This window comes from Mustelus asterias, unplaced genomic scaffold, assembly GCF_964213995.1.
Source record: "Mustelus asterias unplaced genomic scaffold, sMusAst1.hap1.1 HAP1_SCAFFOLD_171, whole genome shotgun sequence".
Lineage (NCBI taxonomy): Eukaryota > Metazoa > Chordata > Chondrichthyes > Carcharhiniformes > Triakidae > Mustelus > Mustelus asterias.
Window position 1 is genome coordinate 787,163 of NW_027590177.1, and position 25,330 is coordinate 812,492.

The 25,330-nt window shown below is 46.2% G+C and overlaps 1 protein-coding gene across 1 annotated transcript in view; it reads right to left on the reverse strand.

Annotated features, from left to right (window-relative positions):
- Positions 1–5,585: 5,585 nt before the first annotated feature.
- LOC144485233 (uncharacterized) overlaps positions 5,586–25,330 on the reverse strand; it is a 66,949-nt gene continuing 47,204 nt past the window's right edge. The window contains 9 exon segments of the mRNA XM_078203441.1: positions 5,586–6,703; positions 11,217–12,224; positions 12,747–12,886; positions 13,027–13,079; positions 14,779–14,847; positions 18,602–18,673; positions 19,308–19,362; positions 22,109–22,195; positions 22,529–23,816. Of these exon segments, the coding sequence (XP_078059567.1) occupies positions 6,175–6,703; positions 11,217–12,224; positions 12,747–12,886; positions 13,027–13,079; positions 14,779–14,847; positions 18,602–18,673; positions 19,308–19,362; positions 22,109–22,195; positions 22,529–23,816 (3,301 nt within the window). The 3' untranslated portion in view covers positions 5,586–6,174.

The following is a 25,330-nucleotide window of genomic DNA, read 5'->3' on the forward strand; positions in this document are numbered from 1 at the left end:
CCATCACAGAGAATGCTGGGTATACTCACCACCATTTAAGTCCCAATTAGTTTTAATTATTTATTTGGTGTGACGACACAGAGACTGGGGTTAGAGTGACAATCAATAAAATTAGGAACTAAATACAGAAACCCAAGTTTACAGTCCCTCTCCAATCTGCCAGACAGTAGGAGATGGGAATTAGTGAAGAAGGAGAGTGTCCACATAGCAGTGTGTTATAATCCAGGTCTGAAACTCCAAGGTGTTTTATGAAGTCATCCCAGATCATAAGCTTTGCATTTTGACTTTGGCACGGGTATGATTCAAGTGAGCCACTGGGGAGCTTTTATCAAACAAAGTTTATTTAAAAATACAATTAACACATAGAAAGAAACTTAGCAAGAGCTTTTACCAATTACAAACAAGAAAAAAAAACCATGATATTGTGTAAACATTAACAGCTCAATGTACTGTTCCAAAACAACATTCTTATCAACATACACACATGCTTTTGGTTTAGCACAGAAAATGCGGATGCTCACATGATTTTGCAGCTCTGCAACACCTGCTGTGAATTAGTCCTTTGGATGGAGAATTGAAATGCTGACTTCCCCGTCCTGTAGCTCCCAGCACCCTCGAGGTAGAGATAGAGCCACTGCTTGCCTCGAGCTAGCAAACCACTCTCAGCAAAATTTTCACTCCAGAAAGGCAAGAAAGACTGCTTCCATCGAGCCAGCAGAATTTCTAATACCAGGGAGAGACACAGAAATACTGCTTTTCAGTCTGGGATCTAACAGCTTCTACCGAAAACTGAAAGTGAATCTTTGGATTCTCCTGTGAAGGAACCACCTGACCTTGACCTGTCAATCAATCTTCCCACAACAATTCAAAAGGGACATAAACTCGTAAAACTCCAGGACATTCCATTCGGCCCAAATTACAGATAAACAAAAAGGCCCATTGTGCTTTCATCAGACATCACGGCAACAATACAAAAACCCCCCAGAGAATCCGGATTAAAATACCTTCCTTAAATGCACAGTAGTATCACAAGTGATCACTGCAGAATTGACTTCACTGTAACGTGAGCTCACTGGTGTCTCAGGAAGGTGAGATGCCTGAATCAATCCTTTTTGTAATTTCAGGATTGCATTCTCATGGATATTCCAGATCATGTACTTTATTTATGGTGGCATTTTGATTTGATTTATTATTGTCACATGTATTAGTACACAGTGAAAAGTATTGTTTCTTGCACGCCATACAGACAAAGCATACCGTTCATAGAGAAGGAAATGAGAGATTGCAGAATGTCGTGTTACAGTCATAGCTAGGGTGTAGAGAAAGATCAACTTAGTGTGAGATAGGTCCATTCAAAAGTCTGATGGCAGCAGAGGAAAATGCTATTCTTATATTGGTTGGTACGTGACCTCAGACTTTTGTATCTTTTTTTCCAACGGAAGAAAGTGGAAGAGAGAATGTCCAGGATGTGTGGGGTCCTTAATTATGCTGCTTGCTGCAGCTCCTTCCTTTTCAGAGGTTTATAAGGAACAGGCGCAGGAGTCGACATTTCACCCACCGGGGTTGCTCTGCCATTCAATGAGATTGTGGCTGATCAGATTATGGCTGATTGCAGCCTGAACTCCACATTCCTGCCTCGCTCCCGATCCCTCGACTCCCTTTTGATCAAAGCTCTGTGTAACTCACCCTTGAATGTATTCAATGATCCAGCTCCAGTGCTCTCCAAGGAGAGAGAATTCCAAAGTGAATGAGAAGAAATTCCTCCTCACCTCCCTTATTATTAAACCCAGCCTCCAGTTTGAGATTTCCATGAGGGGAAACATCCTCTCAGCATCCAACCTGTCGAGCCCCCCCTTGAATTTTAGGTTTCAATAAGATCAGCTCTCAATCTTCTAAAGTCTGTGTGCAGACCCAACCTTTCCTCATAAAGTAACCCCTTCATCCCAGGAATCAGCCCAGTGAATCTTCTCTGAACTGCTTCCAACACAATTGTATTTTGTGTCTTTCACTGAAAACGGGACAAATATTTTGTTCAGAGTCTGGGCCATTTCCTTCATTCCCATGATTGTTCAGTCTTACCTGCTGAGGGACCAATCCTCACTTCAGCTGCCCTTTCCTATTTCATAAACTTGGAGAAATTTTATTGTGAGATTTTTCCTGTGAGTTTCCCCTCAAACTCCATTTTCCAAGACATTCAATGATCTTAGAGAGGTAGGGAAGTTGGAGATGGGGCGCTAGTTTGCACAAACGGTGGGATCAGGAGCTGGTTCATTGAGGAGGAGGCTGATGTTGGCAGTTTTGCAGAGTGACAGGACCTGAGGCAAGGGAACAATTAAAACAATCAGCTCACATGGGGAAGGTGATGGTCAGCAACTTAGTGAGAATAGAGTGAAGGGAGCAGAGGGTGAGTCTCACCGAGAAGGTGAGCTCTGGAAGGGATGAGACGAGATAGGAGAAAAACTAAAGAAAGAGGCAAGTTTAAGGCTCAAGGAAGGAGGAGCTTTTAGATACAGTTTGGCTCCATGGGCCAGTGGAAGGGAGTGAATCAGCAGAGGCAGCTGATCAGATTGTCTCAATCTTAGTGACAAAGAAGCTCCATGAGCTCCTCACACTTGTTGGAGGAGACGGGGAGGGAGAGAATTTCAAAAGGAACTAACTTATGTTGGTGACAGTAAAAGGACTTGTCACACTGTGCTTAACACAAAGCTGATTTATTTATCCTTTATCCAGAATATTAACCTCCACCTGAAGTGGAGTTTATTGACATCATCAGAAACAGACCCAAGAACATAGTTCAGTCCTGGATGTTATTAACAGAAGAATCTAATCATAGTAATTACATGTGAACTCTCAGGTATGTCAACAGGTTGGGCAAACAAATAAATCCCTTCCTACACGCTGAGCAGGTGAACAGCCTCTCCCCAGCATCAGTGTGCTGGTTTACAGTGAGTTGAGCTGAACCCAGTCCCAAAGTCTCTTGTCAGTGTGAACACATTGATGGGATATTAGTTCCTCCAATTGTCTACAGCACTTCCTGGAGTTGAGCATTCAAACAGGTTTCAGACAAGTGATCGGTTCCAGCTTTATTACAGACTCAGTTGAAACAAAAATAAGACGTTTTAGTTGTTCAATTAAACAACAGCCTGTTCCATTTGATTACTACCAAAAGCCTGACTATATTCGTAGAAAGGAGTTTTGATCTATATTTTCATTTGGAATTCGTGGGGATTTTTCTTCTGATCGCAATGCATTGCTGGGCGCGATCAATGATCCAATCCAAAGTACGCATGAAATGGGGATGCCTGTTTCTCAAAATCCTCCACCTATTATAGTTAATAGGGGGAGAACATACATCGACAACCCTGCAAAACCCAGTGTATACAATGTTGTTTCTAGACACATTTAAGAACATAAGAACATAAGAAATAGGAGCAGGAGTAGGCCATCTAGCCCCTCGAGCCTGCCCCGCCATTCAATAAGATCATGGCTGATCTGACGTGGATCAGTACCACTTACCCGCCTGATCCCCATAACCCTTAATTCCCTTACCGACCAGGAATCCATCCATCCGCGCTTTAAACATATTCAGCGAGGTAGCCTCCACCACCTCAGTGGGCAGAGAATTCCAGAGATTCACCACCCTCTGGGAGAAGAAGTTCCTCCTCAACTCTGTCTTAAACCGACCCCCCTTTATTTTGAGGCTGTGTCCTCTAGTTTTAACTTCCTTACTAAGTGGAAAGAATCTCTCCGCCTCCACCCTATCCAGCCCCCGCATTATCTTATAAGTCTCCTTAAGATCCCCCCTCATCCTTCTAAACTCCAACGAGTACAAACCCAATCTCCTCAGCCTCTCCTCATAATCCAAACCCCTCATCTCCGGTATCAACCTGGTGAACCTTCTCTGCACTCCCTCCAATGCCAATATATCCTTCCTCATATAAGGGGACCAATACTGCACACAGTATTCCAGCTGCGGCCTCACCAATGCCCTTTACAGATGCATCAAGACATCCCTGCTTTTATATTCTATCCCCCTCGCGATATAGGCCAACATCCCATTTGCCTTCTTGATCACCTGTTGTACCTGCAGACTGGGCTTTTGCGTCTCATGCACAAGGACCCCCAGGTCCCTTTGCATGGTAGCATGTTTTAATTTGTTTCCATTGAGATAGTAATCCCATTTGTTTTTATTTCCTCCAAAGTGTATAACCTCGCATTTATCAACGTTATACTCCATTTGCCATATCCTCGCCCACTCACTCAGCCTGTCCAAATCTCTCTGCAGATCTTCTCCGTCCTCCACACGATTCACTTTTCCACTTATCTTTGTGTCGTCTGCAAACTTCGTTACCCTACACTCCGTCCCCTCCTCCAGATCATCTATATAAATGGTGAACAGTTGCGGCCCGAGTACCGATCCCTGCGGCACGCCACTAGTTACCTTCCTCCAACCGGAAAAACACCCATTTATTCCGACTCATTGCTTCCTGTCGGATAGCCAGTCCCCAATCCACTTTAACACACTACCCCCAACTCCGTGTGCCCTAATCTTCTTCAGCAGCCTTTTATGGGGCACCTTATCAAACGCCTTTTGGAAATCCAAAAACACCGTAACATATGTAATCTGATTGTAAATTCAAAGGAGACAAAATGGATGCCAGTCATTTGGAAAACATACTTCCTCGGTGTGATTCGTACATGAGTGCAATAATGAACCCTGGCCAACGATTTCAAAAAGTCCACACCACAAATTACGAGTATCAGATATCCAGTAAAGCAACCCCCAAAGAGGTCTTCAAAGTTTGCCATCTGTGAAAGCGCTTCAGCAAAGCGCATATTCAACTACTTAGAAAGGACATCACCAATAACTCTATCAGATGCACCACCCACCACCAGAGTTTCAACCGGCCAGGAAAAGTGCAAGCTGTTGGCGCAAACATCATCCATCGAGAGCATTCTGAAAAGAAAAATGAGTTTATCTCCTAAAATATTGCCTGCACTCACTCCCAGGACAAGTACAGAATAACAAAGATTCCCGTACAACATCGGATGAGTGCTGGACACATCTCAGCTTGGGAGGCAGAAAACGATGAAATCCTGTACTACATGCAGAAGACCAGTGGTGGTGATGACCAATCTGAGGATAAGGCAGTTGCTCCAACACCTCATCAAGAAGATCCAATCCAAAGTACGCATGAAATGGGGATGCGTGTTTCTCAAAATCCTCCACCTGATGCACCACCCACCACCAGAGTTTCAACCGGCCAGCAAAAGTGCAAGCTGTTGGCTCAAACACCATCCATCGCGAGCATTCCGAAAAGAAAAAGGAGTCTATCTCCAGAAGTATCGCCTGCACTCACTCCCAGGACAGGTTGCAAGTACAGAATAACAATGACTCCCGTACAACATCGGATGAGTGCTGGACACTTCTCAGCTTGGGAGGCAGAAAACGATGAAGTCCTATACTACATGCAGAAGACCAGTGGTGGTGATATCTAAGGATAAGGCAGTTGCTCCAACACCTCATCAAGAAGATCCAGTCCAAATGAGCAGACATAAGATGCATGAAACGTGGCTGTCTATTTCTCAAAATCCTCCACCTGATGCACCACCCACCACCAGAGTTTCAACCGGCCAGGAAAAGCGCAAGCGTTTGGATGAAACACCATCCATCGAGAGCATTCCGAAAAGAAAAATGAGTTTATCTCCAAAAATATTGCCATCACTCACTCCCAGGACAAGTTGCAAGTACAGAATAACAAAGACTCCCGTACAACATCGGATGAGTGCTGGTCACTTCTCAGCTTGGGAGGCAGAAAACGATGAAATCCTATACTACATGCAGAAGACCAGTGGTGGTGATGACCAATCTGAGGATAAGGCAGTTGCTCCAACACCTCATCAAGAAGATCCAATCCAAAGTACACATGAAATGGGGATGCCTGTTTCTGGAAATCCTCCACCTGATGCACCACCCACCACCAGAGTTTCAACCGGCCAGGAAAAGCGCAAGCTGTTGGCTCAAACACCATCCATCGAGAGCATTCCAAAAAGGTTTGGTTCTGCCTTTCAATTATCCTAATGAACAATGTTTGCACCTTCATCGCTGCTGACAGATAAAGTTAATAAAATACACATTCAGTTGCCTACAACAGTTAATAAACATTTGCATTGCTAAACAAAACCAGGTTTCTCATCAGTATGACTGCGCTGGTGTTTCCGCAGGTTGGCTAACCGAGTGAATCCTTTCTCACACTCTGGGCAGGTGAATGGCTTCTCCCCAGTGTGAACTCGCTCATGTGCCAGCAGGTTCGATGAGTGAGTGAATCCCATCCCGCAGTCAGAGCAGAGGAAAGGCCTCTCTCCGGTATGAACTCTCCGGTGGTTCAGCAGGTTGTATGAATGAGTGAATCGCTTTCCACAGTCAGAGCAGATGAATGGCCTCTCCCCGGTGTGAATTCGCTGATGTGTCACCAGACTGGATGACTGAGTGAATCCCTTCCCACACACGGGACAGGTGAACTGTCGCTCCCCAGAGTGGTTTCGCCCATGAGCTTTCAGTTCAAATTAGTAACTGAATCCCTTCCCACAATCCCCACATTTATAGGGTCTTTCTCCAGAGTGAATGTGCTTGTGTTTCAACAGGCCAGATGATCGGCTGTAGCCTTGTCCACACTCAGAGCACGTGTACGGTTTCTCCCCACTCTTAACAGTGCTTTTACCTTCCATGTTCAAATTCTGATAATACTGAGGTTCTGATGAATTGGGCGACTCTCAGATCCTGATGTGATGTTCAAATTTCCCAACTGCAAATCCTCAACTTCCAATACCCTGTGAAATTGATTTAAAACAGAAAAAAAGGGAGTGAGAGAGAACCCACAAAACTCAAAGGCAAGTTGTGAAATTGAGCTGAATGAATCTGGTAATTTGTGGAGCTGGCACTAGGAAAAGATGACCATGAAAACAGCTGGATTGTCATAAAAACCCAACTAGTGTCCTTCAGGCGAGGAAACCTGCTCATGCAGTCTGGGTCTACACCAGGTCTGAACCAACACAAGACTCTGGGATCAATGAGGGGAGCAAGGAAGAGAAAGATAGAGAGGTAGGAGCAGGAAGTATTGAAGGCGAGGCTTTTATGTATCTCCAACTCGACCCGAGCTTTGAAGGAATCATTAGCTCACCCACCTAGAAGGTCCAGATCATCAGGTGTGTGTGAACACGAACACTTCCAGGTTCCCCTCCAAGTAACACACCATCCTATCGTGTCTGACATCCAGTGCTCGTTGAGCAGAAACGTCCTCCAATTCAATACTGGGAAGAGGAAAGCCACTGTCTTCAGTGCTTGCAACAAAATCCACTCCCCACCTACTCTCTCTGTTGTAACTCTTTGAGGCTGAACCAGACAGTTCATTAGCTGGTTGTTAAATTTCATCCCAAGCTGAGGTTCTGATTACATATCACTAAGATTATTATATTAACACCTATAGCAGAGCTGGAGTTATTTTGCAATTCAGCAGAAACAAACCCAAATGAACTGGTTCAGTCTGGATATGATTCACGCCAAAATCCAATCACTGCAGTTACTTCGAATTTGTTGGTGTTTCAGCAGCCCGGATAAGGCAAACCTTATCCCGGACTGGGGTAAACACAGTAAGGAGTCTAACAACACCAGGTTAAAGTCCTTTGTTGCTAGACTCCATACCAGGGTAATGCAGGGTCAGATTACCCGGGTCAGAGGGTTGATGCAGTTTGAAAGACAAGTTGTCTTCATTCTGAACAATGGGGAACAAGCTCCTCCCACTCATTGTCAACATTGCCCCCTACAAAGATGGCGGCAGCGCCAGCGTCCTGTTGCACATTGCCCCTAACAAAGATGCCCGACACAGATGCACATTCCCACCGACAGAATGGCAGCAGTCAGCCCAGGCCCAACACTACAAGTTGCGGCCCCATTTCGGACGAACAGAGGGACCGATACGTTCTTTTCTGGGGTGTGAGTTTGAACAACATGTTTACGAAGCCTCTCCACCCACCTGCCAGATCCATCGCTCTCTGCGCACCACACTCCACCTCGTTTCATCTCGGATCCGACTTCTAACCGTCCGGCCCTCCCCATTACCCGCACTGCGCATGCTTCAGGTCCCGCTCCTCATTCACTCCGATTGGTTGGAGGACCAGCCGCTCCCGCTCGGTCCGCCAGTCCCACCCCCTCTTCCTATTGGTCTGGACCTGCTGTCAATCATTCCCGAACATTGTGACGCTGAGCATGCGCAGTGTGGCTCATGTCCAGGGACAGGCGCTTGTTTGTCTGATCTTCAGGCGGGAAGGAGGCGGATAAGCGGAGGCAGCGTTAGGGGCAGTGGGTGGGAGGGGAGGCCTCAACATTCAGAGGAAACTCCATTCATCAGGGCCTGGATATCATCAGCCTTTGAGTTTAAGTGTTGAGTTCCAGCTCATTACCGCTTACTGTGTAAAAAAACCTTCCTCATTGTCCCCCGTGTCTCTTTCCAAAATCTTAAAACTGTGTTCATAAGTTCGTAAGATATAGGAGCAGAATTAGGCCATTTGGCCCATCGAGTCCGCTCTGTCATTCGATCATGGTTGATATGCTCCTCATCCCCATTTTCCTGCCTTCTCCCCACAATTCTTCAACCCATTACCAATTAAAAATCTGTCTAACTTCTCCTTAAATTTACTCACTGTCCCAGCATCCACCACACTTTGGAGTAGTGAATTCCATGGATTCACAACCCTTTGGGAGAAGTAGTTTCTCCTCAACTCTATTTTAAATTTGCTACCCCTTATCCTAAGACTATGACCTCTCTTCCGAGGAGGAAGCAGGCTTGGAGGGCCGAAGGGCCTGTTCCTGTGCTGTAATTTTCTTTGTTCTTTGTTGCTCCACAAGAGGAAGCATCCACTCCACGTCTACTTTATCCATACCTTTTATCATCCTATATATCTTAATCTGATCTCCCCTTATTCTTCTAAATTCCACAGAGTATAGGCCTAAACTGTTCAATATCTCTTCACACAACAAAGTCCTCATGTCTTCAATCAATCTGGTGAACCTCCTCTGAACTGCCTCCAATGCTGCTACATCTTTCCTATCTTGTAAGATAGATTCCAAGATGGCGCCGGAGCGAGGCAACTTCTTGCAAGCTGTGCCCAGCATACCTTCTAATTCTAACTTTTACTCTCGTTCTATGCTTCTAAAATTTCATTCTAACTCTTTTAAACTCTCTAACAATGCTTGAATGCAATTTCTTACACCCTAGCTATGACTGTAACACTGCACTCTGCACTCTCTCATTTCCTTCTCTATGAACGGTATGTTTTGTCTGTATAGCGTGCAAGAAACAATACTTTTCACTGTATGTTAATACATGTGACAATAAATCAAATCAAATCAAATCGATAATGAGAGCTCATCTTTTCCTTCATCCCTGGAATCAATCTGGTAAATGGTCTCTCCCCAGTGTGAACTCACCGGTCTGTCAGCAGGTTGACCGCGCCCCCAAATAAAAGAGAATGTGGAACTTGGTACACAACAAGTGGTTGAGTTGAACAGCAAGAATACATTGAAGGGGAAGCTAGATACATACATCATAGAATCATAGAAATCATAGAAACCCTATAGTGCAGAAAGAGGCCTTTGGGCCCATCGAGCCTGCACCGACCACAATCCCCCCAGGCCCTACCCCCATATCCCTACATATTTACCCACTAATCCCTCTAACCTACGCATCTCAGAACACTAAGGGGCAACTTTAGCATGGCCAATCAACCTAACCCGCACATCTTTGGACTGTGGGAGGAAACCGGAGCACCCGGAGGAAACCCACGCAGACACGAGGAGAATGTGCAAACTCCACACAGACAGTGACCCAAGCCGGGAATTGAACCCAGGTCACTGGAGCTGTGAAGCAGCAGTGCTAACCACTGTGCTACCGTGCCGCCCACATAAGGGAGAAAGAAATAGAAGGATATGCTGAAGGGTGGGGGGGGGGGGGGGGGGGGTGGAGATGGATAACAGTGGGTGGAGGCTCATGTGGAGCATAAATACTGACACAGACCGATTGAGCCGGCTGGCCCGGCCCTGTGCTGTAGACTCAATGGAACAGAGACTAATGTATTTATTTGAGATCTGACTGCAGTGGTAGATGCAGAATCTATCAGATAAATTCAGGCCAGACTTAAGGGTCACGGCTGTTGTGATCTCAGTGAAAACAGTGCGGAGCAGCCACAGCATCTCGGTTACGATGAACATTCACCTTCTGAAAGCCCTTGTGTGGCCGGTGCTAATGTGTGTCTGTGAAAGCTGGACTATCAGTAAGAGTGACGAGGCTCCAATAAAAAAGTTTGAAATGAAAGGACTCGGACGGATATTCCGTGTGTCACGGACGGCAAAGTGGGTGAATGAGTGGGTGCTGGAGAAAGCTGGTGTTCACCGGAACCTGTTTGAGGCTCTGACATCCAGGAAGCTCACCTATTTTGGACAGGTATTGTGAATAGGGAGGGAGTGTTTGGAAAAAGAGGTAATGTGAGACAGAACACCTGGAAAATGTGTGCAAGGAAGGCCCGAGATGGGTGGATAATATCGGAATGTGGACCGGCCTCCCGATGGGACAGGCAGTGAGAGCAGCTGAGAAATCAGTGGAGAAAGATTGTTCAGAGTGCGGCCAACCCTCAGAACGAGGACGGATAAAAGACAAGACACCTATAGTGGGAGGAAAAAGACTATTTACTATCCAGGATAAAATTAATGTAATCTATAGAAACTAGGAGCAGGCCATTCGAGTCTGCTCCACCATTCAACATGATCATGGCTGATCCTCGATCTCAATGCCATATTCTCCCCACACCGCTTGAAGCCATTAAAATCTAAAACAAAAATTATCTCTTCCTTGAATATATTCAGTGACTTGGATTCCACAGCCTTCTGTGGTAGAGAATTCCACAAGTTCACTGTCCTTTGAGTTAAGAATTTTTTTCATCATCTCAGTCTCACCTGACATCTGCTTTTGTGGATCATTTCAGTGGAAATGTGCCCTCGCTCAAAGGGAATCAGCCACTGGAATGAAAATTGAGAGACCGGCCAGTCCAACAGCAAGAAACCCTCTGACCCTCCCACTTCACCAACTGTTAGAATGAACATGCTTCAGTCCTGGATGTGATTTACAGCAGCAATAAGAGCAGAATCCAACCCCTGTAATCACTTGTGAACTCGCTGGTGTTTCAGCAAGCTGGATAACTGAGTGAATCCCTTCCCACACACAGAGCAGGTAAATGGCTTCTCTCCAGTGTGGACTCGCTGGTGTGAGAGCAGGGTGCATAACTGAGTGAATCCCTTCCCACAGTTGGAGCAGGTGAATGGTCTCTCCCCAGTGTGAACTCGCTGGTGTATCAGCAGCGTGGATGTCCGAGTGAATCCCTTCCCACAGTCAGAGCAGGTAAATGGTCTCTCTCCGGTGTGAACTCGTTGGTGTGTCAGCAGGGTAGATAAATCACTGAATACCTTCTCACACTCTGAGCAGGTAAATGGTCTCTCCCCAGTGTGAACTCGCTGGTGTCTCAGCAGATGGGATGACCGAATGAACCCCTTTCCACACACAGAGCAGGTGAATGGCTTCTCCCCAGTGTGAACTCGCTGATGTGCCCGCAGGGTGGCTAACTGGGTGAATCCCTTCCCACAACTGGAGCAGGTGAATGGTCTCTCCCCAGTGTGAACTCGCTGATGTGTCAGCAGGGTGGATGACCGAGAGAATCCCTTCCCACAATTGGAGCAGATGAATGGTCTCTCCCCAGTGTGAACTCTCTTGTGTCTCAGCAGGCTGGAGGAATCTCCGAATCCTTTCCCACACACGGAGCAGGTGAACGGCTTCTCTCCAGTGTGAACGCGCTGGTGCGTCAGCAGATGGGATGACTGAGTGAATCCCTTCCCACAACTGGAACAGGTGAACAGTCTCTCCCCAGTGTGAACTCGCTGGTGTTTCAGCAAGTTGGAAGACTGATTGAATCCTTTCCCACAATTGGAGCAGGTGAACGGTCTCTCCCCAGTGTGAACTCTCTGGTGTGTCAGCAGGGTGGAGGAATCTCCGAATCCTTTCCCACACACGGAGCAGGTGAACGGTTTCTCCCCAGTGTGACTGCGTCGATGTGTTTCCAGCACAGACGGGAATCTGAATCCCTTTCCACAATCCCCACATTTCCACGGTTTTCCCATGCTGTGGGTGTCTGCGTCTTGGTGCTTTTCCTGTCACTCTGATGGTTAAACAGGCAATGGTTTCCCTCTCCTAATGAGTGACTCCATTAGAGCTTGATGTGAAGTTTTGTTTGAGATTTCTGTTGGCAAATCCTCCCCTTTTAATATCCTGTAAAAGGAGTTTACAAATGTCATCACAGTCAGTACAGCTCAGAAACTCAGCACAGACAATCCTAGTTGCTGTGGAACATTCTTTCCTCACTGGCTTAAAGTGAATAATGAGTTTAAAATATCATAGCGAGTCAGGAAATCAATCAAAATGCTCACAAAAGAGTGGAATTTATCTCCAGATGTACAGAAATCAGAAATAGTGAAATTATGTTCAATTCATACAGAATTTTAAGAACCAGTAGAATCCCTGCAGAGCAGAAAGAGGCTCTTCAGCCCATCAAGTCTGCACTGATGACTCGGATAAATGAACGTGATTCAATCCTGGATGTGATTAACAGCAGCAATAACAGCAGAATCCAACCCTTGTCATCACTTGTGAACTCGCTGGTGTCTCAGCAGGTGCAATGACTGAGTGAATCCCTTTCCATAGTCAGAACAGGTAAATGGCCCCTCACCAACGTGAACTCACCGATGTGTCAGCAGGTGGAATGACCGACTGAATCCCTTCCCACACACAATGCAGGTGAACGGCCTTTCCTCAGTGTGAACTTGCTGGTGAATCACACCAGCCCCAGAGCCATGGAATCTCGCTCAGATAACAGAGCACAGCACTAACAATTCTGAACTGTAGATGAGTGTTCAATAATACTCACCTCTGGAACAATTCCACTGTTTTCAAATTTAAACTTGCTGCTGGAGCCTGCAGCTGGAAAGATGTCAGAAGCACTGGAGTCAGAGACAAATTGCAGTCTCTAAATCCTCTAACTCCCTAAAAGCAGATTACAAGAGTCATGTGTCAACTATGGTTTGAAATTACGAGATAAACATTTTTCTTCGTTTGAGATTGCTGTGTAAATCCTCCCCTTCTAAACCCCAGGAAAAGGAGTTTCCAAAATCCATCATTCAGTCCAGGATAGAAATATGGAATATTCTCTCCTCCTGTTTCCTGATGTAAGATTACTTAAGATCAATATGTTTACATTGGGAGTAGTTCAGACAAGGTGCGCTAAGCTGATTCGGGACACAAATGTGTTTGTTTTATGAAGAAAGTTTGGACAGGGTGCATCCATAATCATTGAATTTTAGAGAAATGAGAGATGAACTTCTTGAAGCATAAAAGATTATCTGGGTGCTTGACAAAATAAATCCTGAAATGATGTTTCTCCTCAACGGTGAATCTAGAACAGCAGGTCATTTAAAAATAAAGCTCTAAGACAAAGATGCTTGCCACTTGAACACACCACCCTGACTTCCTGTCCACACGTCTGTCCTTGGCCTTTTGCAATGTTCACGTGAACCCCAAAGCAAACCAAAAGGACAGTACCTCATCTTCCGAATGGGCACTTTACAGCCTTCCAAATTGAACATTGAGTGAACAACTTTAAAGCGTGAACTCTCCCCTCCACCGTCACCGAATTTCCATTAGTTTTACTTAATTTTGTTTCATCTTTTCATCTCATTCATCAATTTATATCATCTTTCTTTCTCTCTTCCATTTTTCCACTTCCCCATTCCCACTCTCCTTCTTCTGCCTCCCCCCTCCAGGCCCACTGCCTTAACCATCTATATCTCTGTTCTGCCATTCAAAACATTCTGATCTCTTAATGGACAGTGCTAACCACTGTGCCACCGTGGGCGGCACGGTGACACACTGGTTAGCACTGCTGTCTCACAGCGCCAGGGACCTGGGTTCAATTCCCAGCTTGGGTCACTGTCTGTGTGGAGTTTGCATGTTCTCCCCATATCTGCGTGGGTTTCCTCCGGGTGCTCCGGTTTCCTCCCACAGTCCAAAGATATGCAGGTTAGGTGGATTGGCCATGCTAAATTGCCCCTTAGTGTTAGGGGGACTAGCTTGGTAAGTGCATGGGGTTATGGGGATAGGGCCTGGGTGGGATTGTGGTTGGTGCAGACTCGATGGGCCAAATGGCCGCCTTCTGCACTGTAGGATTCTATGATTCTCTGATATTTAGCAACTTCTCAGCCGCCTTTATCCTCATTTCCATTCGCTTTGTCCCATTCCACTCCCCCTCCTCATAGTATGAATCTTTTCTGATTCTCTTTCCCCTTAGCTGTGACGAAGGCTCATCCAGACTGGAAACATTGCCTCTATTCTGATTCTCTCCCCACAGAAGCTGTCAGACCTGCGGGGTTGTCCAGCATTGTCTGGTTTAGCTCCGCCCACTGACCGCGCATGCGCCCTGCTCCCCACGGAACAAAGATGGCGACCGGTGCACTGGGCCTGATCCCGGATAAAATCCCCGCAAACCCGGGACCCGCAGGCTCTTATTCGGCCCTTGCGTTCTACAGCGGGTGTTTGTGAAGCCTCCGCTCCCTCCCCACCCCGACTCCATTCCTCCCTCCGCCCCACCGATTTTCACCCGCTAAAAACATAGCATCTCCCTCACTCGCAGGGCTCCGAGCAAAGTGACACAACGCATGCGCCAGAGACAGCACCACGCCGGCGTACTGGCCTCCTGTGGAGTGAATAGGGCACTTTCACACCCGCAGTGAATGCTGGGTGATAACTGCACCATTGAAATCTCAAAGAGTTAATATAAAATTGTTAACATTTGAGATAAATTAACAAAATATTGTGAATTGGTGATCTGCTGTACTCCATTTCTGAAAGTTCTGCTGTGGATCCCACACAGAGATATCAAAGCTTTTATACCGTTTCTCCTCTCCTTCCTCGATGGTGCTGATTCTGGCTGGGTTCAATCGTGATGTGGAGATGCCGGCATTGGACTGGGGTAAACACAGTAAGAGGTCTCACAACACCAGGTTAAAGTCCAACAGGTTTATTTGGTAGCACAGGCTTTCGGAGTGTTCCTCCTTCAGGTGAGTGAAGAGTTGTGTTCACAAACAGGGCATTCATAGACACAGACTCAATTTACAAGATAATGGTTGGAATGCGAGTCTTTACAGGTAATCAAGTCTTTACAGGTACAGACAATGTGAGTGGAGAGAGGGTTAAGCACAGGTTAAAGAGGTGTGAATTGTCTCCAGCCAGGACAGTTAGTGAGATTTTGCAAGCCCAGGCAAGTCATGGGGGTTACAGGTAGTGTGACGTGAACCCAAGATCCCGGTTGAGGCCATCCTCATGTGTGCGGAATTTGGCTATCAGTTTTTGCTCGGCAATTCTGCGTTGTCGTGTGTCGTGAAGGCCGCCTTGGAGAACGTTGACACGAAGATCAGAGGTTGAATGCCCGTGAGTGTTCCCCGACAGGAAGAGAACATTCCTGCCTGGTGATTGTCGAGCGGTGTCCATTCATCCATTGTCGTAGCGTCTGCATTGTCTCGCCAATATACCATGCCTCGGGACATCCTTTCCTGCATTGTATCAGGGAGACAACATTGGCCGAGTCGCAAGAGTATGTACCGTGTACTTAGTGGTTGGTATTCTCACGTGAGATGATGGTATCCTTGTCGATGATCCGGCACGTCTTGCAGGGGTTGCTGTGGCAGGGTGGTATGGTGTCTTTGTCACTCCTGAAGGCTGGGTAGTTTGCTGCGGACAATGGTCTGTTTGAGGTGTGTCAATGCCAGATTCATCAGCCGCACTCACAAGACAGCCCCGAACGTCACCCAAGCACAACACAATGCCATCCGCACTCTCAAGACCATCAAACCAGCAGACAAAGGAGGGGCCACTGTCATACTGAACAGAATTAATTACTGCAAAGAAGTGTGCCAACATTGAACAACGAGGAACACTACAGACAGTTATCCGCAGATCCGACCAAAGAACACACCCGTCAACGCAACAGACTGATCAAGACCTTTGATTCAGACCTCCAAAGCATCCTCCGTGCTCTCATCCCACGTACTCCCCGCGTTGGAGATCTCTACTGCCTCCCGAAGATACACAAGGCCAACACACGCAGTTGTCCCATCGTATCAGGCAATGGGACCCTGTGTGAGAACCTCTCCGGCTACGTCAAGGGCATCCTGAAACCCATTGTACAAAGGACCCCCTACGGACTTCCTACAGAAACTCAGCACACATGGGGCAGTTGAACAAGGAGCACTCCCTGTCACAATGGATGTCCCAGCACTCTACACCAGCATCCCCCACGACGATACGGATGCCATCATCTCACGTGAGAACACCATCCACAGGGAAAAAGTACATACTCTTGAGACTCGGCCAACATTGTCTACCTGATAAGCTGTAGGAAAGGATGTCCCGAGGCATGGCGAGACAATGCAGATGCTACGACAATGGATGAATGAACACCACTCAACAATCACCAGGCAGGAGTGTTCTCTTCCTGTCGGGGAACACTTCAGCAGTCACGGGCATTCAGCCTCTGATCTTCGGGTAAACGTTCCCTGAGGTGGCCTTCACGACACACGATAACGCAGAATCGCAGAGCAAAAACTGATAGCCAAGTTCCGCACACATGAGGACGGCCTCAACCGGGATCTTGGGTTCATGTCACACTATCTGTAACCCCCACAGCTTGCCTGGACTTGCAAAACCTCAGTAGCTGTCTTGGCTGGAGACAATTCACACCACTTTAACCTGTGCTTAACCCTCTCTCCACTCACATTGTCTGTACCTGTAAAGACTTGATTACCTGTAAAGACTCGCATTCCAACCATTATCTTGTAAATTGAGTCTGTCTCGATGTATGTCTTGTTTGTGAACACAACTCTTCACTTACCTGAAGAAGAAGGAACACTCCAAAAGCTTGTGCTACCAAATAAACCTGTTGGACTTTAACCTGGTGTTGTGAGACTTCTTACTGGGTTCAATCGCACAGTCACTGGTTCCTCTCTCTGTCCCTGATGCTGATTATTCACTCTTTTATAAAATGATACAGCACAAATAGAAACCATTAGGCTCATTATGTCTGTACTGGCTCTCTGGAAGATCTATCCAATTAATTCCACAGCCAGAACAATGTAGTATTCTGAGGCCTTAATGGAAAAGGTTTTCCAGTCGGATAGTTCTCAGGCACAATCAGCCCTGTGGAAAGATTGATTGCCTAATTCATTGAGAAGATATAAAGTGCCCATTAAGCACATAAAGTGCCTGGCAGAGTTTAATTGTATATTTCTGCAGACCCCAAATACGGCAGTGACATTATCCTAAAGGGCCAATGGTTGAATTATGGAATTACAAAGAAAAAGTATTCACGTCCTGAATCTTCATAATTATTACTTGGCTGGGATGTTTCAGTATGAAAGAATCCTACGTCTCAGTCAGGCAAAAGCGGTCATGTCCAATGGACCTGTTAAAGACAAATAACTATTACATTGCACTGGGGTTTATGCGATCAGGTGTTGGTTTTATGAACAAGGTTTGTATCAGAGTGGAGCTGTGTGTTTGATTCTCCACAACAGTTGTAGTATCCTTCCTAAATATCCACCACAATCGCAACAGTTAGCCCAGAACTCTGAGGTTATTGCGGTCACAGCCCTTCAAACGGTTACCAATATAATCACCAAATATTCTGAAAGCTACTTTGGTTGTAATTCCCTCAGAAAACCTACCCCTCTGGGGGAGGAAACACAGCTTCACCCCAGCAGAAAGGAAACCACTGCTCACCACTCCAAACTCTGAATGATTGGGAATGTTACTGGATGTCCAGGACAAATTGCTATTTGCCAGGTGAAGGTGGATCAGCAGCAGGAGTTAGTGAAGAGTGACGGTAATAACCAGGCAGACTGACTCACCAGGAAAGCTGCTCTGGAGGAGATTCCATGGGATCCACCCAAAACACAATCATTGGGACCGGTACGACAGACTCCAGTTAAATGTCATTTAAAAACTTGTCAGGACACTGACCTAAGATGACTGTGGGTAAAAAGGGTTGGCACCGTAGAGAAAACTTTCCCTCATCATTCACAGCAAGTAAGGACTCTCATCTGACACAGTGAAGTTTTCTTTCACAAATATGGTTTAACTTTGACTTCAGTCACAACTCAATGGCTTAGAAAGGAATTAGTATATTTGATGGATCAAAGCAAGGCGTATTTGACTCCTCAATATTATATAACATGATCATACTATCAGTGGCTGAGGATGCATCAGAATATCCATCGGCACCTGAAGCTGTGCCTCATGTGTTCAAACTACTCAGATTCTGCAAAATGCATTGTCCCAATTAACACATTCCACATTATTGATGTTCCCTGGGAAACACTGCAGCTTGATTATACAGGCCCACTCTCCACACTAAGAGGAGACTGGTAGATCCTGCTAATTACAGCTATGTTTACCTGGTGGATTGAAGCCTTCCCTGTTTGTAAAAACGATGCAGACACAATAGCTAAAATCCTGGATGAGGCTTCCTGAAATGGAGAATGACAATAGTTCTCATTTCACAGCAGAAATAGTGTAATAGCTCTCCAAAAGAGTTGAGTTAGGATGGTTATTACTGTCAGAAACAAAACCTCTCAGAATGAACATTGTTCAGTCCAACTGGGTGGCATGGTGGCACTGTGGCTCGCACTGCTGCCTCACAGCATCAGGGACCTGGGTGTGATTCCTGGCTTGGGTCACTGTCTTGTGGAGTCAGCACGTTCTCCCCGTGTCTGCGTGGGTTTCCTCCGGATGTTCTGGTTTCCTCCCACATTCTGAAAGATGTGCTGGTTAGGTGCATTGGCTATGCTAAATTCTCCCAAATTCAGTGTACCCGAACAGACAAATTTAGCAACCATACCTTCAATTCCTTCATCTGAGTTATTGATATAAATGGTAAAAAGGTTGAGGTCCCAGCATTGATCCCTGTGGCACACCGCTCATCACATCCAGCCAACTGGAAAAAGACCCATTTATGCCAATCCTGTTTCCTGTTAACGAGCCAATCTTCTTTCCGTGCCAATATGTTACCATTCCCCCCGCCCCACTAGGAACTTTCATTTTCCACAATAACCTTTGATGTGATAGCTTATAAATGCATTCTGGAAATCTCAGTACATTCACCTTTCTGCACCTTTGGTTCCCGTTTATCCACAGCACATGTGACTCCTTCAAAGAACTGAAAAAATAGGTTGAATATGATTTCCCTTTCTCAAAACCATGTTGACTCTCCTTCATAGCCTGGATTTTTCTCACTGCCATGCTGTAACATATTTAATAATAGCTTCTAACATTTTTCCTACGGCATGTTAAGTTAACTGTCCTGTAGTTTCCTGCTTTTTGTCTCTCTCCTTCTTTGAATAAAGGAGTTACATTTGCTACTTTCTAATCGAATGGAACTTCCACCAAAACCAGAGAATTTTGGAAAATTAAAACAATGCATCAACTATCTCACCCCAGTTGTTTCTACCCCTCTTCAGCTAAAGAACAGCCAAATGGCCTCAAACGTCAGCTCTTTCTCCCTCCACAGGTGCTGCCAAACCTGATGACTCTTTCGAACATTTTCAGTTTTTATTTCAGATTTTCAGTATCTGCAATACTTTGCTTTTATCTCACGAGCTGCTTCTTTTCAGAGCCGAGAATGAAGTCCATCAGGGTCCGGGATTTGTCAGCCCACAGCTCCAACTATTTGCTCAGTACCACTTCATAAGTGACAGCAGTTTTCCTGAGTTCCTCTCTTCCTTCCACACCCCGATAAGATATTACTTCTATCCTCGATACTATCGGGTAGAGTACTAAACTATAGTGAAGACTGATACAAAGTACCTGTTGAATTCATCTGCCACCTCCTCACTTTCCATTATTAATCCCCGGAGTCACTTTCTCTTGGACCAACATTCACTTGGATAACTCTTTTTTTATTTAAATATCCAGAGAAATGTTTACAGAACAAAGAAAATTACAGCACAGGAACAGGCCCTTCTGCCCTCCATGGCCCTGCACCGACCATGCTGCCCGACTGAACTAAAACCCCCTACATTTCCAGGGACCATATCCCTCTATTCCCATCCTATTCATGTAAAAGTCAAGACGCCCCTTAAAACTCACTATCGTATCCGCTTCCACTCCCTCCCCCGGCAACGAGTTCCAGGCACCCACTACTCTCTGTGTAAAAAATCTGCCTCGTACATCTCCTTTAAACCTTCCACCTCGCACCTTAAACCTGTGCCCCCTGGTAATTGATTATTCCACCCTGGGAAAATGCTTCTGACTATCCACTCTGTCCATGCCTCTCATAATCTTGTAGACTTCTATCAGGTCGCCCCCCTCAACCTCCATCGCTCCAGTGAGAACAAACCAAGTTTCTCCAACCTTTCCTCATAGCTAATGCCCTCCATACCAGGCAACATCCTGGTAAATCTTTTCTGTACCCTCTCCAAAGCCTCCACATCGTTCTGGTAGTGTGGCGACCAGAATTGAACACTATATCCCAAGTGCGGCCTAACTAAGGTTCTATAAAGCTGCAACATGACTTGCCAATTTTTAAACTCAATGCCCCGGCCAATGAAGGCAAGCATGCCATATGCCTTCTTGACGACCTTCTCCACCTGCATTACCACTTTCAATGACCCCCTGTGTACCTGTACACCCAGATCCCTCTGCCTATCAATACTCTTAAGGGTTCTGCCATTTACTGTATATTTCCTATCTGTATTAGACCTTCCAAAATGCATCACCTCACATTTGTCCGGATTAAACTCCATCTGCCATCTCTCCGCCCAAGTCTCCAACTGATCTATATCCTGCTGTATCCTCTGATGGTCCTCATTGCTATCCGCAAATCCACCAACCTTTGTGTCGTTCGCAAACTTACTAATCAATCCAGTTACATTTTCCTCCAAATCATTTACATATATTAGAAACAGCAAAGGTCCCAGCACTGATCCCTGAGGAACGCCACTTGTCACAGCTCTCCATTCAGAAATGCACCCTTCCACTGATACCCTCTGTCTTCTTTGACCAAGCCAGTTTTGTATCCACCTTGCCAGCTCACCTCTGATATCATGCGACTTCCCTTCTGCATCAGTCTGCCATGAGGGACCTTGTCAAAGGCCTTACTGAAGTCCATGTCGACAACATCCACTGCCCTACTCTCATCAATCATCTTCGTCACTTCCTCGAAAAACTCAATCAAGTTCGTGAGACACAACCTCCCCATCACAAACCATGTTGCCACTCACTTATAGGTCCACTTATTTCCAAGTGGGAATAAATCCTGTCGCGAAGAATCCTCTCCAATAATTACCCTACCACTGATGTAAGGCTCACCAGCCTGTAATTACCTGGATTATTCTTGCTACCCTTCTTAAACAAAGGAACAACATTGGCTAGTCTCCAATCCTCTGGGACCTCCCCGGTAGCCAATGAGGATACAAAGATTTCTAATTTACTATCCATCTTTATCTTTCTAGCTGCCTTTCTCTCGTACTCCAATTCTTCTCCTTATTTAATCTTTTTATCATTCTTTGCTGTTTATATTCTGTCTAGTTTTCTGACCTGCCACCCATCTTTGTGCAATTGTTTACTTTTTTCTTCAAGTTTGATACTATCTTTAGCTTTTTTCGTGAACCACGGATGGTGGGTTGTCCCCTTGGAATTTTTCTTTCTCATTGGAATCAGTATCTGTTCTGGGTTTTCTGAAATAACCCTTTCAAATCTGCCACTGCACCTCTATTGACCTGTTCCTTAACCTCATTTGCCAGTTCACTTACATTGAACACAGTTCGGTCCTCGATGTGATCAACAGAAAAGTCCAATCACTGTGGTTAGTTGTAAAGTCGCTGGTGACTGAGCAGTGTGGATGACCGAGTGAATCTCTTCCAAAACTCAGGGCAGTTAAATGGTTTCTCCCCAGTGTGAAGTTACTGGTATGTAATCAGCTCAGAAGACTGAGTGAATCCCTTCCCACACTCAGAGTGGGTGAATGGCCTTCCCCCAGTGTGAGTGCGCCACTGAGTTTCCAGCTCTGACGGGTAACTGAGTCTCTCCTCACAGTCTCACATTTCCATGGTCTCTCCCTAATGTGACTGTGGTTGTAAACGGTGCTGTTTCCTTCCAGGTTCAAAATTCTCTGCTTTTCATGTTACGATAAATTGTGTGGCTCCATCCAATCCTGATCTGATGTTTTGTGTGAGTTTCCTGACCCCAAATCCTCCCATTCTCAGACCAACAATATTAACACCTATACCAGGGCTGGAGTCACTTTTCAATTCAGCAGAAACAGACCCAAATGAACATGGTTCAGTCCGAATATGATTCACAGCAAAATTCAATCACAATAGTACCTTGTGAATTCGCTGGTGTTTCAGCAGATTTGATGACTGACTGAATCCCTTCCCACACACAGAGCAAGTGAACGGCTTCTCCCCAGTGTGAACTCGTTGGTGAACCTGCAGCGTGTGTGAGTGAGCAAAGTCCTTCCCACACTGGGAACAAGTGAACATCCTCTCCCCAGTGTGAATCCGTTGGTGTATTGCTAGGTTGGATGATTGACTGAATCCCTTCCCACACTGGGGATAGATGAACGGTCTCTCCCCAGTGTGAACTCGCTGGTGTGTCCACAGATTGCCTGAGTGTGCAAATCCCTTCCCACACTGGGAGCAGCTGAAAGGCTTCTCCCCAGTGTGAGTTCGCTGGTGTGCCAGCAGGTGAGATGAGTCAGTGAATCGCTTCCCACACTGGGAGCAAGTTAACGGCCTCTCCCCAGTGTGAACTCACAGGTGTATCAGGAGGTTGGATGAGCGAGCAAATCCCTTCCCACACTGGGAGCAAGTGAATGGCTTTTCCCCAGTGTGAACTTGCTGGTGTAATGTTAGGTTAGATGACTGACTGAATGCCTTCCCACAAACAGAACAGCTGAATGGTCTCTCCCCAGTGTGGGTCCTTTGGTGTATATGTAAGCTGGATGACTGAGTGAATCCTTTCCCACACTGGGAGCAGATGAACGGCCTCTCCCCAGTGTGAACTCGCTGGTGTGTCAGGAGGTTGGCTGAGAGTGCGAATCTCTTCCCACATTGAGAACAGCTGAATGGCCTCTCCCCATTGTGAATGCGCTGGTGTTTTTTTAGCATGGATGATGCTTTGAAGCCCTTCCCACACACAGAGCAAGTGAATGGTCTGTCCTCACTGTGAATTCGCTGGTGTTTTGCTAGGTTTGATGACTGATTGAATCCCTTCCCACACACAGAGCAGGTGAATGGTTTCTCCCCCGTGTGAGTTCGCTTGTGCAATGCTAGGCTGAATGACCGATTGAATGCCTTCCCACACAGAGAGCAGGTGAATGGCCTCTCCTCAGTGTGAGTCCTCTGGTGTATATGTAAACTGGATGACTGAGTGAATCCTTTCCCACAGTGGGAGCAGGTGAATGGCCTCTCCCCTGTGTGACTACGTTGATGAATTTCCAGCAAGGATGGGGATTTGAATCCCTTCTCACAGTCCCCACATTTCCACAGTTTCCCTCTGTTGTGACTGCAATTATGTTCCGAAAGGTCAGATGATTGGTTGAAGTCTTGACCACAAACAGAACATGTGTACAGTTTCTCTCCACTGTGAATGGTGCTATTTTCTTCCATGCTCAAAATACAATGATATTCAGGTTACAATAAATTGGCCGACTCCATAAGGTGCTGATACCAGGCTTGGTTTCAGTTTCCAAACTGCAAATCCTCCTCTTCTAATACCCTGTGAAATTGAATTAAAACAGAAAAAGGGAGTGAGAGAGAACCCATAAAAACACAAAGGCAGGTTGTGAAATTGAGCTGAATGAACCTGGTAATTTGTGGGGACAGCACTAGGAAAAAGTGACCATGAAAACTGCTGGATTGTCAAAACACCCAATTGATTTCCTAATGTCCTTCAGGGAAGGGAACCTGCCATCCAGTCTGGCACTATGGGAAAAGACAGAGAGAAATAGGAGAGATCGGGAATGAAGGAAAGGGATTTTATACATCTACAACTCAATGAGAACATTGATAGAATCTCCCAAACCCTCAACTTCCACCACCTCGAAGGACCAAGATAGCAGGTAAATGTGAGCATCATCAACTCCAAGTTCCCCTCCAACTCATATCTTGACTTGTCTGACATCCAGTACTAAAAAACAGAAATTTCTTTCAAAAAATACTGGGAAGTCTGAACCCATTGTGTTCAGCCCCCACTACAAACTCCACTCCCTCACCAGCAACTCTATCCCTCTTCCTGGCAATTGGCTGATGCTGAACCGGCTGTTCACAATCCTGGTGAAATATTTCACTCTAGGATGAGCTTCCAGCCATATATCCACATCATCATCAAGACTGCTTATTTCCACCTTCATTCATAGAATTCCTACAGTGTGAGGAGGCCATTCGGACCATCGAGCCCGACAACAATCCCACCCAGGCCCAATCATCCCCATTTATCCTACGTATTTACCCTGTTAATCCTGCTGATGCCAAGGGTTAATTTATCATGGCCAATCCATCTAACCTGCACACCTTTGGACTGTGGAAGGAAACCGGAACACCCGGAGGAAACCCACACAGACACGGAGAGAATGTAGAAACTCTGCACAGACAGCGACCTGAGGCTGGAATTGAACCCGGGTCCCTGGCGCTGTTAGGCAGCTGCACTAACCACTGTGCCACCGGGCCACAGGTCAGTGCCATCGCCCGACTCCAGCCCAGTCTCAGCTCATCTGGAACCCTCACCCATTCCATTGTGATGTCACACTCTCACCCATTCCATTGTGACGTCACACCCTCACCCATTCCATTGTGACCTCACACTCTCACCCATTCCATTGTGACGTCACACTCTCACCCATTCCATTGTGATGTCACACCCTCACCCATTCCATTGTGACGTCACACCCTCACCCATTCCATTGTGACGTCACACTCTCACCCATTCCATTGTGACGTCAGGGCTTCACTCTCCGATCACAATCCCTGCCGGCCTCTCACATGCAGCCTCAATGGCGGCAGTCAGCCCGGGTCTAACACTACAAGCTGCCGCTCCATTTGGCACAAAGGGGGGGACCGGGAAGTTCATTTCCGGGCTTTGGGTTTGAACAACATGTTTACAAAGCCTCTCCACCCACCCGCCAC